At 37.6% G+C, this 17,984-nt stretch overlaps 3 protein-coding genes across 5 annotated transcripts in view; 2 read left to right on the forward strand and 1 right to left on the reverse strand.

The window, feature by feature from the left end:
* LOC106958199 (olfactory receptor 6N1-like) overlaps window positions 1-3,319 on the reverse strand; it is an 8,949-nt gene extending 5,630 nt beyond the window's left edge. The window contains exons 1-2 of the mRNA XM_015049983.1: window positions 3,174-3,319; window positions 1,391-1,627 (exon numbers count right to left, since the gene is read on the reverse strand). Of these exons, the coding sequence (XP_014905469.1) occupies window positions 1,391-1,445 (55 nt within the window). The 5' untranslated portion in view covers window positions 1,446-1,627; window positions 3,174-3,319. The remainder of the gene's footprint in view (window positions 1-1,390; window positions 1,628-3,173) is intronic.
* Window positions 3,320-3,399: 80 nt separating this feature from the next.
* LOC106958200 (putative methyltransferase DDB_G0268948) lies at window positions 3,400-7,844 on the forward strand. 3 transcript variants are annotated; one of them, XM_015049984.1, is made up of 9 exons: window positions 3,400-3,440; window positions 3,772-3,841; window positions 4,437-4,782; window positions 4,850-5,010; window positions 5,797-6,013; window positions 6,740-6,840; window positions 6,993-7,130; window positions 7,209-7,306; window positions 7,634-7,844. In XM_015049984.1, the coding sequence occupies exons 3-8, from the start codon at window positions 4,672-4,674 to the stop codon at window positions 7,297-7,299; spliced, it is 819 nt and encodes a 272-aa protein (XP_014905470.1). In that variant the 5' UTR covers window positions 3,400-3,440; window positions 3,772-3,841; window positions 4,437-4,671; the 3' UTR covers window positions 7,300-7,306; window positions 7,634-7,844. The 3 variants fall into 3 exon arrangements, with proteins under 3 accessions (XP_014905470.1, XP_014905472.1, XP_014905471.1); XM_015049985.1 differs by having other exon boundaries at window positions 3,438-3,570; XM_015049986.1 differs by lacking the exon at window positions 3,772-3,841 and having other exon boundaries at window positions 3,412-3,440.
* Window positions 7,845-8,800: 956 nt separating this feature from the next.
* Window positions 8,801-13,120, forward strand: LOC106958192 (putative methyltransferase DDB_G0268948). The gene is made up of 6 exons (XM_015049976.1): window positions 8,801-9,101; window positions 9,226-9,386; window positions 10,501-10,717; window positions 11,987-12,090; window positions 12,254-12,391; window positions 12,602-13,120. Exons 1-6 carry the CDS (start codon window positions 8,991-8,993, stop codon window positions 12,696-12,698), a joined length of 828 nt encoding a protein of 275 aa, XP_014905462.1. The 5' UTR covers window positions 8,801-8,990; the 3' UTR covers window positions 12,699-13,120.
* Window positions 13,121-17,984: the final 4,864 nt, after the last annotated feature.

A 17,984-nucleotide genomic window follows, 5' to 3' on the forward strand; every position in this document is an offset into this window, starting at 1 on the left:
GCACATTCAAATCAAAGGCATACTCACAAATCTATCTATTCAAGGCTATACTTGATCAAGGAGAAGACTATAAGGTACAATATGCAAGTAATAAAGCTTCTACCAACACAGATCTGCTCTGACTACTTATACTTCTTCACACATGTTTACACATATGTTGGGTGGTGGTCTCTTCAGCTCTGGAAAACCCCAGAACAATGCATTCTTGTCTCCTGCACCCAGGCCTCATCTCATGTTGGAAAAAACTTTAATCTTCTCACATACCATGAAGTGTCATGTTAGCTTCCACTTCAACCATCTATATGTTCATTGCTCTTCACAATTCAATGTCTTGAAATATAGTTCATCAGTAACAAATAAGTAAATGATAAATCAAATTAATGTAATGAATAAATGCAAAATGATCCTTAGCATAAGGAATCAAATGAGTAAATGAATATGTAGTAAAGAAGCATAAACTACACATTAGATAAGTAAACAAAGACAATAATATAATGAGTAAATACAGGTAGGCTATATGATAATAGAATAATAAAAACAATAGATTTTATTTAGGGGTTTCAGAATAAAAAGAGGTGTATAAAAATGCACTTTCACACTTTTCAGATTTTCATTTGTACAAATCTGAACCACTTCTGTCCACTTCAAAATTCGGCACTACTGTCTGATGGTCCGTCACATCAAATTCAAATATAAAATAGCAATCCCTGGTTGTACCGTGACAAAGTATGAAAACGTTCAACGTATATTAATAATATTGACCCTGTTGTAGTGAATGATGTCAATTGACTACTGATTATTTCATGTCTCTCAGCTCTGTGCTGTGGAAAATCTCTCTAGGTGATCAAACAAGTAAACAAAGACTGTGAGTCAACTTTTGGGATTCAATGCCTCAGTGTACAAGGATGATACACATTTTAAGCAGAGGAGAAATGTATGCCTAAGTTAATTCCTTTGATATTTTAAAACTTAATGAGAACCCTTGGGATGGCATTATGCTCACTGCCTCATTTGGAAATGGTCAATAGGTCATTATTATTATCCCTCAGGTGCAATTAAGCACACTTTGCTTCCTCTAAGGCCCGTCATGCAGAACTTAAAAAAAATAGTTTTCCTTGTAGCGAATGGTCAAACAAAACAACAATCTTGACAAAGAAATGGAAAGAAACAAAGTATGGCTGACCTAATCGTGTTTGCTTTTGCTGCTGTTTTTATGACCTGTTGTGCTGCAATGAAAGTAAAACACTTATTTGCTTTTTAAAGAGTAAGGCCTGTCAAAATGATCGGTGAAAATGGCCTACTCTTGTGCAGAGCTTTATTTTGTCCGTAGGACTCCAAAACTTTTTCATACTACATGAAGTCATTCGCACATGGATTGTGGCAACCCTACCCTGCGACTGGCTGACAGAATCGAGGCTGCTGTTCAGTCGGTTCCCCTGCTCCATCCATCTCGGTCATTGTGTCCATTGGCAAGACGCGTCACTTCCTTGCCTGCTGGTGGTGATCAGGCGGCCCGGTGGCACCAGTGTATGGCAACCTCACTTCTGTCAGAGTGCCTCAGGACAGCTCTGGCTACAGTCAGCAGGTTGCCACCATCAGTTCATGAATGACTGAATGCAGTGGGGAGCTACAGGACATTAAAACAAGAAGAAGAGGTTCTTTGTCAGATCTTCCTGAAGCTGGCCTTTGGTTTATCTCTACCATCCTGTTTTCTGCATGTTTTTTGTCATTGGATTTGCACTTTAGCCTTCTGTCATGTCTTGTTGAGAGATCTGATATGGAAATTACTGGAACTTCTTGTCAGCTGGGTCAGACAGAAAGTCCAGTAAGTGGTTTCTGAATAGTAAGTCAACAACAAAACACTTGTCTTTTCCAGGTGCAAACATGAGGTTTTGGAAATGTGAGTTTTATTACTTGATGCAGCAAGGAGAGCAGTACATCAGATCCTCATTCACTCTAAGCATTGCTCTGAATAATTCAAGCTTCACACAGTTTTCTAAGCACATCCACAGTCAATCAATCCTTAACACACGTCAGGGATACAGAAAAGTTTTTTTTTTTTTTAAATCAGTGATTGAGTTCAATCGAAAAATTAAAATGTTGCTGATTATATAACATGTTACAGATTGTGATTGTTTAGATTTGTCCTAAAATGTCACAAGAAAAAATAAAATTTGTCTTATATCATTTTGTGTATTTGCTTTCATTTTGATTTATCAACACAAGTGTTGTGCTTTTTCTTATCTATCAATTAATAATGCATTTGCATGTGTGCTTTAAAAATAAGAGTAGCGTATCACTGGCCAGATTAATAACTTAGTTTGCAAATAATTTACTAGTGGGTGCAACAGAGCCAACATTTATGGAATGCATCAACTTTTGTGTAGTTTCAAATTTTAAAATATAAGTTGAAATGAGTATATTTAAATTGTGGGCTCATTCATTTTATGAACAAAATAAGTGAGTCTCCCTTTACTAAAAATAAAACCAGTGGGGGCTATACATGTTGGCTATTGCACATTTTTCTGAAAATATGAGTAAAATTGTTGATTTCTGAAGTTTTTCTTAAACTTCAGTTCTGTGATTGGTGAGAGAAAACAGGTGCAGGATTAGGTTATCAGCTAGAATTACCCCCAACACTGAAAAACAACCCAAAAGCAGGAAGATGTGGAAGAAAACTAAAGGTACCATTCGGATGTGTCAAAGGAGAGCAAAAATGGCCCCAACTATCAGCTTACAAAAAGGTTGTGCAGTTGTCTGCAGGTATTTTTATTAAAATACTCGTGTAAATCAAGTTATGTGCAAGAAACATCTGCTAGTTCCCATTATTGGGAAAAAAAATAAATGTCTGTAAAGGTTTCGTTTACCAAATAACCCACCGATTCACTAAGGGACATTTTGCAATGTTTTATGGACTGATAAGTTTGACCTTTGGCTGTACAGATCACAGACATCTTATCAGATGACCCCTAACACTTGACTTCAAACAACAGGACATTGAGAAACATGGACCACCAGGCATCATCACACGTTAATGTTTCTCATTTTGCTGTGTTGGGGCTATCATCACATATGAAGGGTCAGGAATCAGTTGGAATACATCAAAATTAGTTTTACAGAAGTCCTATTGCCTTATGATGAAAAGGAAATTAGTGTAGCGATCCCAAACTCACCATTAAGCGATCAGCTTCATGGTTTTACGGAGTGGTCAGCGAGATCCCCGGATCCAGTCCATTAGAAACCTGTAGGAAGTTGACATCAAACATGCTGTTTGAAAATAAAAGATATTCAGAGGAATTGTTGAACATCCGATTTATATTTTCCAAAATATGAACTACACATTGATTTATTTTTGCTTTATTTTGAAAGGTCCTGTTTTGTATACACTTGTGTCCACGTTACTTCCTTTTCCTCACATTGATCGCAGCCAAACATTGAGGGTAAGTTGTTGCTGGAGCTTTTTCCCGTACTGCCTTTGTAAATCTCACCGTTTATGCTGCAAACAAGACGGGATGTCGATTAAAGTCGATACTTTGACATTTGTACGGGAGCGTCGATCTGCAGCCCACGGTAATAAATAAATCCATAAATAAATCCTTGTGTGTTCTGGCTTATTTGAGAGGACATGCTTCAGATTGTTTGTCCTTTTCGTCTCTGTGTCGGACTGCGACTCATTCAGTTGCATAGAGATATGCAACAAAGACGAGCGGGTAAAAACATAGGATGGATGGTTGAAGACGTATTTTGACTGTAATTTGTTCTCTGGAGCAGAAGGGGCCAGCAATGCACCATTAAGTTGAACGCTAACTACTGCTGAACAAGAAGAGGTTCTTCAAGGCAGGTCTGTGTTTTACTTGTCTTCTGCAAGTCTTATTTCTTTTTTTCTCACACTATTATTTTTTTTTTGTCCCATGGATTCTCAAATCACCCTTCTGTCAGATGGTCATTTCCCTGTTGGGACATTGGTGAATTACTGAAACTGCACATTGATTGTGACAGACAGATCAATGTTCAACTGTCTCTGTTGTTATTCAGTAATTTAACAAAGTATAACATTGGCAGTCTTACGTGTAAAGACAAATGGATTGTATTATTAACACAAACCGTTTTAGAAAAACTTGGCACATTTGTTCTTGCAGACAAGAAAAACTTGATTCTATTTTACTTGCAGTATTTCATTAGTTTGTGCAATTTTTCACATAATGTAGTTTATCTGATGTAATGTGTAGAAATATGCAATGAAAGGAAAGGGTTAAGCAGGAGGCCCAGTGTACAGTCAACAGCTCTGCAGCTGAGCTAACAGGACCTTCTACATAGGCAGCTTTCAGTCAGAAGCTTGGTCAGACAACTTTTATTCACTTGGTTTAAAAAGTTCAAATCTTCATCTGATCATCCTTAAATTATCACTGCTCTCATCTGTTTTATTTGAATTGTAGGATGTCGGGGAGGTTTGATTCCTGCAAGACCAAAGACCACACACGTGCCTGGCAGGAGATTTGAAAATAAACATGTTACACAGTAACAAGATTAGCAGGGAGGGGAAGCGAAGAGAAACAAGGGATTGAAAGAGACAAAAGACGAACTTTGCTCCCAAAGGCAGAGTCTGCTCTGCAGGACAGATCAAGCTAGTTGCAACAGGCAAGAGATAAGAAAAGCAAGTGAAACGTCCCAATGGCATACCGACTTTTTGAAGGGAAGGAACACGCTTCCATCTACCAACAGTATCGGTTTACGCCTCCATCTGGGCTGAAGGACGTTATCATTCAGTACTTGGACAAAAAGGTATGTCCTGTCTGACATCATCTTTTCTCTGTTTAATAAAGAACTTATCACCCGTTCTCATCCCCAGAAGGGACAGCCGCATGTGCTTGCTGTAGACCTGGGATGTGGAACGGGTCAGCACACTCGATTAATTGCGCCGCATTTCAAAGAAGTGGTTGGCATTGATATCAGCGACTTCCAGCTGGAGGAGGCCCGGGCCGTGCCGGGATACGCTAACATCACATACCGGTACGCAGAGGTCCGCTGTAGGTGTAAATGTTAACCGGCAAGTTATGAAATCCTTTTTGTATGTGACACAACGCAAGTTAAAAGAATGAGCTGAATAACAAAGCTTCTACCATTCCACATTAATGCTTTGCTGATCTTTTACTGACATTTTGAAGAAAACGTCTATAAATTAAAGTCCTTCCTTTATAAGGTGACGACTACATTGCAGTTTGTCACAAAAATACGATTAACAAAGTGATGTCACAGCATCTATTACATGATGTGACTCAAACTTCATTTATAAGGTGATCTGTCACAATAGCAACTAAGTTAAGTTACTATTTGTCTCGGAAATTATTGCAATATTGTTTTGAGACACTTTTCAAGTAATATATTAGAAAAGGCAGAATGATACAAGTTTGCCCCCTCAAAGAGCAATAAACTCTAATTTTGTGCAGAACACTACACACACACTGCTGGAACTGGAAGACATTTTAAATATCCAGAATAAAACAACCAAAAACAATAAACACACAATGGATTATAAAGTGTCTGTAAACAAATTTTCTCTTCAGGATGGAAATGATCAAGCTTCTTCTAATGTGATTGATTAATAGGTTATTGTGACAGGTTTATTCTTAATTTCTTGAGTAACAGGTAGGAAGCAGAATGTTTAGGTTGGAGGAATTGAGTGAGCTAACTGGATGATCTGACATATTTTAACTTTTTTTTTCTCTCCTTAAAGCCAGACTGTCTGGGAATGTGATGGTCACCTGCTGTACTTGTCTCTCTGTGGTACATTTGCAGTAAGGGGACAGCAGAAGAGCTTCCTTTTGAGGACGGCACCGTAGATTTATTGACAGCAGCTTCGGCAGCACATTGGTTCGACCCGACCAGGTTTCTGCTTGAGGCCGATCGGGTCCTGAAGTCGCGGGGCTGCATGGCTCTGCTGGGCTTCACGGACGGTAACATCAGATTAAACTATAAGGACTGCGGAGAGAAGCTAAACCACATATACCAGGAGGTAGGTGATTTTTATGGTCGAAGTTAAATTTTAAATCTCATCAGAAGGATCTGCATTGTCTTTGGAGGCAATCAAAGTACAGTGAGTGAATTAATTATTAACTTCCGGCTTGAATCGGCAACAAATGTTTACATGTATTTTATAAAACAGAATATTTTCCAGTGGTGGCAAATAAAGTGCGTACAATAACGACGGACATTTCCAGGATAAAAAAAACAAAACAATTGCAATGTTCTCCTTGCTGTGAATGTCTTTCATCTGAAGGCTTAGACGTCCAATCATAGTTAGTCTTATGATGATGGAGCCTTTCTGTTTAAAACTGGCGTCAGATTTAGCTGCTGACCTCTCGTCTTTTGCAAATGGTGAGAACACGTCTTCTTTAGATTAGTTAGATTAGATCCTGTTAACAATCAACGTCCACAACTTTTTCACCTTACAGATTGGGCGTCTTTTGGTCATGAAAACTTCAGTTAACTAATCATCCTCCAAATAAGTAAAAGTCAGGTTCCAGACCAGGAAGTAGTAACACCTAGTCTCTGTAGCTTCATCACTCCAACGAGACTGTGTCCTGGCCGCATCTCCAATTAGATTAGGTAACAATTTTGAAGGAATATGTCATGACAACCTTTCCATCAGCATGTTATGATTAACTGTGTCAAATGCAGAACTGATATGGAGAAATAATAAGCCAGAGCTTCTAGACCCTTCACTGTTGACATTATGCAGGTGAAGAAGTTGCTGCGGCCGTACACAAGCAGCCCAGTCGCTGCATCAGAGAGTAAACTGGAAGACTTGTACTCTGCCATACCCTATCCAGACAAGGAAAGGTAATCTTTTGTAGATCATCTGATGTTATAAAAAATGGTTGTTATACAAATTAAAGCTAACCTGGATGCTTTTAGAACTGGAATTGTAGTTAACATGACTCCTTTTTTAAATGCACATTTTCAGCTCTTTTCCTCTTATGTTGATCCAACAGGATTGAGAGTTTTAAGTGCAAATCCATGATCTCCATCAGAACATTGGTGGGTTTTATTAGCAGTTGGTCCATGTACAATTCTTACAAGAGAAAAGACCCACAAGGGGCTGAGGACATGCTGGCCAAGATTCAGAAGCGGTAATTCTCTGTTCTTCATTCTGATGTCAGTTTTGGGAAATAATATGTACATCTAATCTATGAGCGTTTTCATCGCAGGTTCCTGGATGAAATGGGCGTCACTTCTGTTGACACTGAAATAGAGCGGGAGTGGGAATATTTCTGCGTCCTGGCTTCAAAGCCGCAATAACCAACACTTCTTCTGAGGAACCTTAAAGTAGTGACTTATCAAGATTTTTTCTAATTTGTCCTCCAATCAGAACATCCTACGCTTTTGTTTTTCTTCACTGGATCTGTTTGTATGTTGTAGTCAGAGTTCTGTACTCTTCCTGCAGATCTGGAGTGTCAGCTTTCTACTCATTCTCCAAACTCGCCTTTCACTGCAAGGATCTTTTATATGAAACATGTTTTGTTAGCGTAGCATTTTCCAAACATTTCTTAGTGGTGCTTTCTACATTTTACTGTGATCTCCACACCTTGTTGTTTCTTTTGACCTTAGACTAACTGGAATATTTAGCATTTTTCGCAAACAGAATCTGAGGTTCTTGTGTGTTTGCATTTTAAAACGTGTGTAAAATCTCTCCTTACAACACACTTTTCTGCAACACACAGGGAAACCACAGGGAAAGTGAAATATCCCAGGAATTAAGCAACTTTTTTCAGCTTTTTATGATGTATATTATTACTCAATTATAAAAACAAACCTGCTTTGTTACTTTCATGCATGTTTGAGGAAACCTTGAATCTCCCATGGCAACCATTCATGAAAGAGCAGGAGCTTCTTAAAGAAACAGAGGCCAATTTCAAGGCATCAGTTGCAAAGTTAAGTACATTAGATTTGATATTTACAGCATTTTTTTATAATAACTGAAGGTAACATAGTTACTTGATTATGCGACTAAATGGCACTATGTGCCTAAAATATTCATAATACCACCCATTTAAACAAGTTTTCAAAACAACTTAAAAAAACTTGTCTTAATATTTTTTTGTATCATCTGTGCTTTTGTTGCAGCCTTCCCTTGAAACTGCAAACTTGTCTTTTTTTCTCCACCCATTTTCTCTTGCTCCTGTGACCAATGAACACTTTTGGTGGATCAAAAATATTTTTTTTTTATTCGTTGGAATAATGATTAAAAGCAGTCACACACTATATTGATTTAAAATAAGTTATAATTTCATCACTTTTGTAGTGTTCCAGAGGCTTATCCAGAAATATGTGTGTTGTATCAAAGTGATACAATTGTTCAAACTTGAAAAGTAAACTACTATATCATGATTATATTTTGTACAAAAATGAAAAGTATTGTTAAAACAATAAAGTTTTCACATTACAATGTATTTTGTCTCTGTTTTTCTTTTTGCCTGGATAATGGCTCTTTAGTTTTGTATGTTTGGTTCTCATTTTAGCAGTGAAAATATGTTTTATGAGCATTTTTATGTATATTTGTTATGTTTATTTTATTACTCTCTTATGAGAGTAAGAGAGTAATAAAAATGCTCTCTTTTTTTATTAAAAAAAGAGCATTTTCTCTCTTTAAAGGGGTCTTTAAAGGCCCCTCTTACAGGATTCTGGCTTTTCTAACAGCAATCATCCTCAATGCTACCTAAGCATTTTCTGGTGAGCCTTTGAGTTTGACCTGGTTTTCTATTCATGAGTTACACTAAAGGTCCTTGTTATGAGGCGCAGCACGTGTGCTTGGAGGCAGTTAATTATTCTCCCAGTTCCCCAGCAGCCACATTGCTTGTTTTGTCAGTCAGCAGAGAGGAATTGAAACCCTGGAAGTTCGCTTTTCTTGTCAAAAAGAAGAAATATTACAGTTGTTTTTGTCTTCTTGCCAAACTTAAGTTAAATCAGCAGAAAATAAGCGTTTGACAGCTATGACATACAGACTTTTTGAAGGTAAGGAGCATGCTGCATCCTATTGGAAGTATAGAGTCTCTCCTTCAGATCATCTAATCCAACAAGTTCTGGACTTCCTAGAGAAGCATGTGAGTACAAGCAGCCACCCAAAGTCTATTTTATGTTTTTGATTTATAAGAACTAACACTGTAGGCTGTTTATTTTACTTCGTAAAGGTAATTTCACAGCATTGTAACTTAAGTATTTTCTTAGCGGAGTCGTCCCTTTGGGCTGGCTGTGGACGTGGGTTGTGGGTCTGGGCAGGGCACGCGGATCCTGTCCAAACACTTTGGTTCGGTTGTGGGAACAGACGTGAGTCCTGCTCAGTTGGAAGTGGCTTTGCAGCAAGCAAAAGAGCCAAACGTCACATACAGGTAAGTCCAAGCCAAAAAAGTTGAGCTTCACTGGCTCATCCACTCAGTGTCTTTTTATTTTTCTTGTATCATGATGAAAGCACAGTGACTAAAATCTTTTCCAAGTCAACTACAGCTGAGAGCTTTAATGCGTTTTTTTTATATATATTTTTTTAATGTGATTTATTGATAGAAGGTACTGTAGCGGATAATAGTGAAGTAGAAGGAAAGGGATATTTGCCTCTCATAGTCCTCTACAAATTAAAATCTCAAATACCTATAGGGGACCTAGTATGCTAAATTCACTTTTTGTGTGTTTTTGTACTTGCATTTGGATCTCTACCACTTCTAGAAACAGTCCAAGTGTTTAAAAAAACATCCAGTCATTTTCTGGCAATAACTTAATATTTTTTGGTGGCTGGAAAACGAGCTTTTATGACATAAAAAATGTCAGGTGCTGCCCCTCACCTAGCAACCCAAACGAAACCCCGCACACAGATATCCATGTTTGTTCAGTTTACCATTGCATTCGCTGCACAATGGCTGCTGGAAAAGACAAGTGATTTATTGTTTTTGCTGCAGTCTTGTTGGTTGTGCAGGAGATTCTACTAATGCTTTTCAAAGATGTACGGTTGTACAATTGTGCATCTGTTTGCATCACTGTATAATATGCAAGAACAAACATTGAGTTGGCAGCAATATCTTATTTGCATAAAAGTGACAGAGCACTAAAACAGCTCATTCTGAAAGGAGCTTAAAGTAGACAGAACTGAGAAGGTGAAATCGCATTACTTGAGAATGATTTTGTGCAAAAATGTAATGAACATAGATATCATTAATCTATCCTAATCTGTTTAAAAGGAAGCATGATAGGTCACAGTTAAAAAAACAAAACAAGCAACAACAAAAAAATCACACTTTTTTTGTTAACCCCAGTAAGGTGGAATTTGCAGATTCAAGCATGAGAAATAGTCCATATGGTCCTTACTGCATGCTGACTTTTATAAGCCAAAGGAAAGGCTCCTCGTGTCTAATATTTGTGCTGTTTGAGTGGCTGCATCCACCTCTTGAATGCTTAAAAAGAAAAGTCATGCCGGCTGAAAGTTTGATAGTTTTCCCCCTGATTTATCTTTAGACAATGTGTGGCTGAGGAGCTGCCCTTCGCTGACAGCTCAGCGGACCTGGTGACGGCCATGTCTGCCTTCCACTGGTTTGACAGGCCTCGGTTCCTGCAGGAGGCCCACCGGGTCCTGAAGCCCCAAGGCTGCTTGGCTCTGCTCAACTACACAATTAACATGGAGCTCAGCTACCCCGACTGCTGCAAACATACACTGAACCAAGTCTGCAAAGAGGTAAAGACTGAAACCTTAAACAAAAGCACAACACAAACACGTTTATTAAATCTGTAAATAACTGAAGCAGTGGAAATGTTTTTTTCTTTGCCTTGATGTTTTGATTTTTACATGGATCCGATAGGAAAGGGTTTCTGTGGGTGCCAGTTAAAGCACTACTGTGATTTTTCATAGTTAAGCCTTATTTTCGCTTCAGTATAGCCTCAACTCAAACCTCTGACTTCTGATATAGTTTTGTCTTTACGATCTTCAGGAACTAATAGCATCAAAAATAGCATCAACCTGCCTGCATGATTGATAGCTACTTTTTTTTTGGTGTTTTTTTGGTAAAGTGTCTTAAGGCAACATTTGTCGTGAATTGGTGCTATAATTTTGATTCTTGAGAGGTGACATCTATTGAGCTAAATATAGTTTGTTGAAAAATGTACTAAACTGCTGTGCGAGAGCATTCACTATAAACCATGACTTTAATGTAATTTTAAAACAAATTAAAAATTATTGGAGTTCACATTTTATGCAGTCTCCTGTTTATTGCATTTGATATTGGCAGAGTTAACTTAATTAAGCCAGCAATTTATGTGCATGTTCTGGAGAATAAAGATTCCTAATTACTAGAAATATCTCAAAAGCTTTAATCAGAACAACATGGCTGTGCTCTATTCAACTTTCCCTTTATTTACTAAAAGTCTTGCTCTTTTGCTGTCTGAATGCTGAATGTTGTTTGATAAAAATTCATTTAAAATTTTGAGTTTTGGTTAAAATCTTAATTTAAAGGCAAGTTAAACATGGACATTAAATACTCTTCCATTCTACTGTTGAGTCAGTCATCAAGGATGGCATCAGATATAAAAAATATCAGGGTATGTCACAGATAATAATAGTTGTGTTGAAAAAGTAAGAATGATTCAAGAAGAAGTAAATGTTTATTCATTGTTTATTCTTTTGTATTAGGGCCTCGTTCAACAAGTTCAAATTTCTTCAAGAAAGGAATCTAAATAAAAATATTTCATAATATATTGATAGTGAACAGATTGAATCTCTCAGACCTAAATATAAAATGCTGAAAAAGTGTTACGTTACCATCTAGTGGACTTTTGAGGTTAAAACATCTTGTTGCTCTTTTTCTCACAGTAGGTTTTGCACTGAAACATTGCTGTAGTGTAGTGAATAAAAATGTGCTATTGACAAGTCAAAGATAGAAAATGTCACTCATAACAAATACATAACATATACCCGAATTTAACATCTATATTTTTGTTGTTGGATCAGTTTTATGCAGCTCTGGAACCTTACAGGAGTCCCCACCTTGGTCAAAGCTCTATTGATCTGTACAGGGAGGCGTACGGATCTATTCCTTATCCCGACAAGGAGTGGTGAGTGATGGATTTCTTTTCTTTGGCTAGTAATCTGACTTCAGTGATATGAAAAGTTTTCCCCCTTTAGCTGCGATGTAGCAAAACACAGGAAAAAAACCCCTGTTATTTCTGTGTTTGATATGCATACAATGCACAGCGCATATATTGTGCTGTTTTCCAGGCAGGAGTGTTTTTGGGACAGAAATATTATGCCGCTGTCCAGCTACATGGGATTGGTGGAGTCTTTTTCCAGTTATCAAGCTCTGCTGAGAGAAGATCCACAGAGAGCTAACAGGCTGTCTCAGGATATAACTGAGAGGTGAACATCATGTTTTATGATGCTAATCTGTCATTTTCTGCACATAAAGTTATGTCCCAGTGTTTTAAACCACCACTGATGTATTTACACTTTGCTCTAAATAAGGTAAATGCCCATATATTTTATTACACAATAGTAGCAGCATTATACACGCTTATGTTTGTTTGCCGTCCTCTGAAATAGTCTTGTCTTCTTTCTTGTCTCCTCCAGGCTGATGTCTGTAATGAAAGTGACCTCTGCAGAGGCAGAAGTCACAGTGGCTGTCAAGTATTTCTACCTCCTGGCCTGTAAACCTCAAGAAACCTGACTTCTGGCAGCTCTGCCCTTTTTTTTAACAAAGTCAGGAAAGGTTACATCTGCTTTTACTGGTCCTGATAATTGTATAAATTATTGTCTTTGGACAGGAATAATCTCACTATATATCTGAAGTAACTCTTTGGCATTTGGTAAAGTGATTATATTTGTTTTCTACTGACATTTAAATAAAGTGATATCATTCGCATGTCTCTAAATAACAGTAGCAAACATTGTTTTGTTTGAAAATTTTTCTTTTTCAGTTTCACATAATGCCAGTAGAGGGCGACATTTGATCAAATGTCCTTTTGATTAATTGTGTACGTCAATCATCTTTTGAGGTATGTCGCTGTCTTCACCTTCCATTCTGAAAGTAAAAATCAGATATTTCTGTAGTGTTTTTTTATTAAATGTAACTGAGATCATAACTTTCAATGTGACTCACCGTCTTATCTGTATTTATTTCCTGTTTGTAGGATTTATAATTTTAAATGTGAGACTGAGTTGTGATTAAAACTCAATGAATTAAAATGTATTTGGATAGCAGCATGAGTCTGCACATTAATGCAGACATTCACTGAGTTAACTGGGCAAACCAGGGGTGTCCCAAAGTTTTAACCCACAGGTCAAAACATTTAAAGTTCATATCACAAGTAGCTCTGTCATTGACTTTTTTGAAAAGAGACTATACTAAATGGACTGGGACAAGAGTATTTTCTATGCAAGGGAAAGAAAAAACAGCAAATAAAACACAATATTAATGGCAGCACAAAAGATAAAATGCTGAATGTCAGTATACTGTATTTTTTTTTTTCTGCTAATAGTAACCCAAAAGAACCATTATAGACTGGGAAGTATTGGTGCTTTTCTTCTGTGTCAGTGCAAAATGTATGAGCCATTCAGATCACTTCCAAAGATCAAGCTTTTATCTGCGAGATTACAGCTCGGATCAATAGCTGTCCATCCTCTGAGATTGGATCTGCTGACAAAACATGGCTCAGGCCAGGCTTCAGGTGATTTATTCCTATTGATCTGGTTTTTTTTTAAAATATGTCCCTCCACAAAATAATACCCTGTCACTATAGTACTCTGACACGTCTCGGTGGTCCTTCCGTCTTTATGGACTGACGGTCACAGACGTAGGTTTGGAGTTGGCACATTATGACAGAAGCAGTGTTTTATGATTTACAAAGGTGATGTTGAAAGGGACAAAGGAGTCAGGTACAAACCAAAAGTCAACGTGAGAACATTAGACAGGAAAATCTTTGTTTGAATAAACAAATAAGAGCTAATCCTCATTTGTATTTGACACAAGACTTCTTCAGCCATATTCAAATCAGTATAGGACACATAATGAAACAATGGTGCAAATCCTCTGCTGATGTTTTAGGTAAGAACAGAAATTGTGTGAACTGTAATGGTGAAAGAAAAGGATTCTTTTGTTTTACTGAATTGATTATAACCTTCGTACAGCAGGATGAGTTGGATAAACTTCAAACCGAACAAGCTTAAGTCAAAAAGCAAAGAATCCATCTCCGGATTGCAACATTTTAGCCAAAATGAAAGGTTTTCTGATTGTTTTCACATCAGGGGTATGGAATATTCCAAACATTTTGTGTAGGCTAACTGTGCAGCAGATGTCAAACAAAAGATGGCACATCACAGGATTTGTTGCAGTCTGACTAATGCATTAGTCATATACTTGCAGACAAATTTTTTTTTTAAACTAAGCAGACACTTGGCTCATATTTGGGTCACTTGGTCTGTCAGGGAGAGCAGAGCCTTAGGTGCAACACTTTGCTTCTATATGATTAAGACCAGAGCCACTAGGCTTCTGTCACTGCGGCTGCGGTCTCAGTCTGATCTGAACTGACACAGAAAATGGCTTTTGAAAAAAATGGGTACTGCCACAAAGACTTTAATAGAGAATAAATTAGATTACAGAAATTAGTAAAGGACGACAGCGCTGAGTGGGTAAACATAATGTTCAGCTGAAGGTTTTGCAGTGAATTGTTCATGAGTATGAATTAATAAAAGTCTTAAATGATATAAAAGAAAAACAGCTGCTCAGTGAAGTCACTGAATCAACATTTGTGGGAGGTTTGCTCTGCACATTTTGACAAATCTACCTAGACAATGTTTCAGAGATGCCCGAGGGCCTTAATCAAACATTTAACTAAGACAAATGTAGAAAGTATAATCATTATATGCATTCTGTGCCGAGTATTTATAGCTTTGAAGAACAGTCTGTTGCTAGGGTAAGCTAAAAGGTACTTATGAAGAGGTTCAGCCTCTCTATGACTTTGATCATTTTGAATATCTTTATTCTCTTGAAAAATTTCTTCTTCCAGGCTTACCCTGCAACGTCTTACACCTTGTGTTCTCTGTGACTTCCAGGTTGAAATTATTGTTGAGAAGAAGACAAGAGAACCCAACACAAACATTTGTCCATTTTTATAATTTGAAGACCCAACAGAAACTGTGTCAGTGCTGTAGAAAAGTCTAAAATAATCTATTCTAAAGTCATGTCTGGGAGTGTTTTTAGTGATAAAACTGATGGACATTCATATGATTAAGCCTTCAAAAATAGACTTTGGCTATTGGTGCAGTTTGGAAAAGAGACATTTTTCATTCTTTAGTTTCCTCATTTTTTCAGCATCTGATGAATTTAACTTGCAACCTAGTTAGGGTTATGGCCATACATCACTATATTAGGTTTAGAGAATCATAGTGTGAAAATATAACTCCTCGATTGAATGGCTTTAGCTGTAGCACTTTGACCTGACATAATCTTATCTTTGATCTGCCAATAAGTTAAATTAAAAGTTTTTATTAGTGCAAAAGTAAGAATATCATCCAGCAACATTAACTCCATCTAATCAAAAAGAGGAACAAGACATAAAGAAGCAATAGAAACAGGCTGTGCAACAGAAGGATCCTACAAAGGAACGATCATACTGAGAGGTGTGTTACCTGGGGTGATAATTAATGAACGAGAAACAGCCGAGTGATCATTAACAGGCTACAGTTGTCGATGAAGAAAAAGAGCTGACAAACTGAGAAAATGTAACACAACGGAAGAAGGACTTAACATAACAAAGACACTCAGAATCAGGAATGACAGGAAGTAAAAGGAACATGGTGCACAACAGGAAGAATACACACACACACACACACACACCCACCCAAAAAAACTAGAACTACAACTCAAATTAGAAGTCAGACCAACACCAAAAAATACTAAAAGTACACAAAATACAAAATTGGCATTTAAGGGATTTTACAGTGAAACTTTGCTTTCACTAAATCTAAAGTCTAGCAAAGTCATTTAAAGTGATGAGGGGAAAAGCCATCTTTTAGTTGGTCTATTCAGCTCATTCAATCTGGAGAGACTCAGACAGAGAAAGAAAGCGATTAAAAAAGTTTAATGACAAATAAACATTAAAGTCCTTTGGCGTTCAGGCCCTGGCCGAGGACGTCGAGCTGGAACTTTGATAAGCTCGATAAACATTCCTGATGCTGCATAGGAATGTAATCCCCCTGGGGGTCTGTACTGGTGGCAGAGGTTGAAGAAGGATGTGGCCTGATGAGCTAACGGTGGAGATGTGGCGGAGGTGGGTTGATCGCAGCTGGTAAGCGGAGGAGGCCATGGATGAAGGTCCTTATCAGCTGGAGCTTGATCGACGATTGGCCATGACGTGGCTTGATCCAGCACTGATAGGTCCAAGGAGATGAGAGGGAGGCGCTGATTGATGAGGCAGGTGAGGCTAAAAGAGTCTTCCAGATTGAATTTGCGCTGAAGCTTCATTTCAGAAATTTCGCCCATGTCTTCAGCCCTTTTTTTTTTAAAGTTTACCATTTACTACAGAAATTATTTAAAAAAATACAAATATAAAACACATTATGTTTTTCCAATGTTTGGATTAGAAACACATCATGATTTAGCTCAATAATGTCCAGCTTTAGATGTTAATTGTGACAACTTCTCAAAACATTTGGGCACTTTATAAAAAAAAGAACTGTTGAATCTGAGATTTGTAGAAAAACCAAGGATGAAAGTCCAATGACACATTTAATGCCTTTAAGACGGAGCCCGTAAGCAGAAGGAAAGAAATCCTAATATATCCATTTTTGACATTCAGGCAATAGTTTTTCTGACTCTAGGAGAAAAAATTCACTATCACTGTCGTTCCTCTGTTGCAAACATCAAAGCTGAACTAAGCTAATTAGACATTTACATTTTTAAAGAGGTTTCAGAAAAGATAAACTCTAGACTCATGTTTGTCAGGCCTGTTAATCCCCCTCTCGTTTAGGGTGGAGAAGGGTATCAAACCCTCCCTGTTTACTTGGCCCACTATCTGTAGAAACCAGAGGTGAGAGGAAAGTTTCAATATTTGATCATTTTTGACATGTGTGTCTAATTCTGGATTAAAGTCAGATGGAGTTTGATTCAATTGTGCTGTGTGACCCTAAATAAATCTGACCACTCCTTGCCTTTCATGTTTGCACTAATGTGATATCAGCACCTGCCCTTTGTGCTCCTTGCCCCCTTTTGGTCAATTTTTTTTGTTGGTATTATTATTTCATAAGCCCTCTTCTGACACATAAAAACATGTACTAAAATTATTTGCTTTTTTGTTTCTTTTTTGTACAACATAATAAGCCCTCCGGTCACCTTGTTACCTGCCCGTGACGCATGACGCAGTTGCCTCTCGCGCAGTGACATAAGACGGCTAACTAGAGCTGAACGTAGCGAACGATCCAGGTTACAGATCAGTTTTTGGTGAATTAAAAAAAAACGTTTTGGGTGAATAAAGTGGAGTAGACTTGCTACTTGTCAGATGACGGAAAACGTTGAAAGTATCGTTTCTGCTTCAGCTCGGAGTCGCGGTTTAAGCAGAGAGGTAATGAAATACAACAGACACTGACAGGCCTCTGCGTCTGCCTTTCTCTGAAGAACTACAGAGCGGGAGGAGACAGCCAGGTGAGGAAAAACTGTTCTTATCTATCGATTCAGTATTTTTACTATATAGAGATTAGGCTGCTGTTGTTGTGCTATTAGCTAGCTGCTAGCTAACGACTTTGCTAGCAAAGCTAGATAACTGAAAAGCTTCTTCCCTGTGTACGAGGCACATCGCCCGTCCAAAACTTATCATCTCCATAATGGATATATGTCCTATCTTCTAATTTCTTTTGCTGCATAATGTACATTGCATTTATTCTAGCTTTAGGTAAACATGTCTTGAAAGAGAATAGCACTTAAATAATAGTCCAACAAGGATATTCATTTAGAATTAAA

Source organism: Poecilia latipinna, unplaced genomic scaffold (assembly GCF_001443285.1).
Source record: "Poecilia latipinna isolate Pla-1442-1.1 unplaced genomic scaffold, P_latipinna-1.0 Scaffold969, whole genome shotgun sequence".
Taxonomy (NCBI): domain Eukaryota; kingdom Metazoa; phylum Chordata; class Actinopteri; order Cyprinodontiformes; family Poeciliidae; genus Poecilia; species Poecilia latipinna.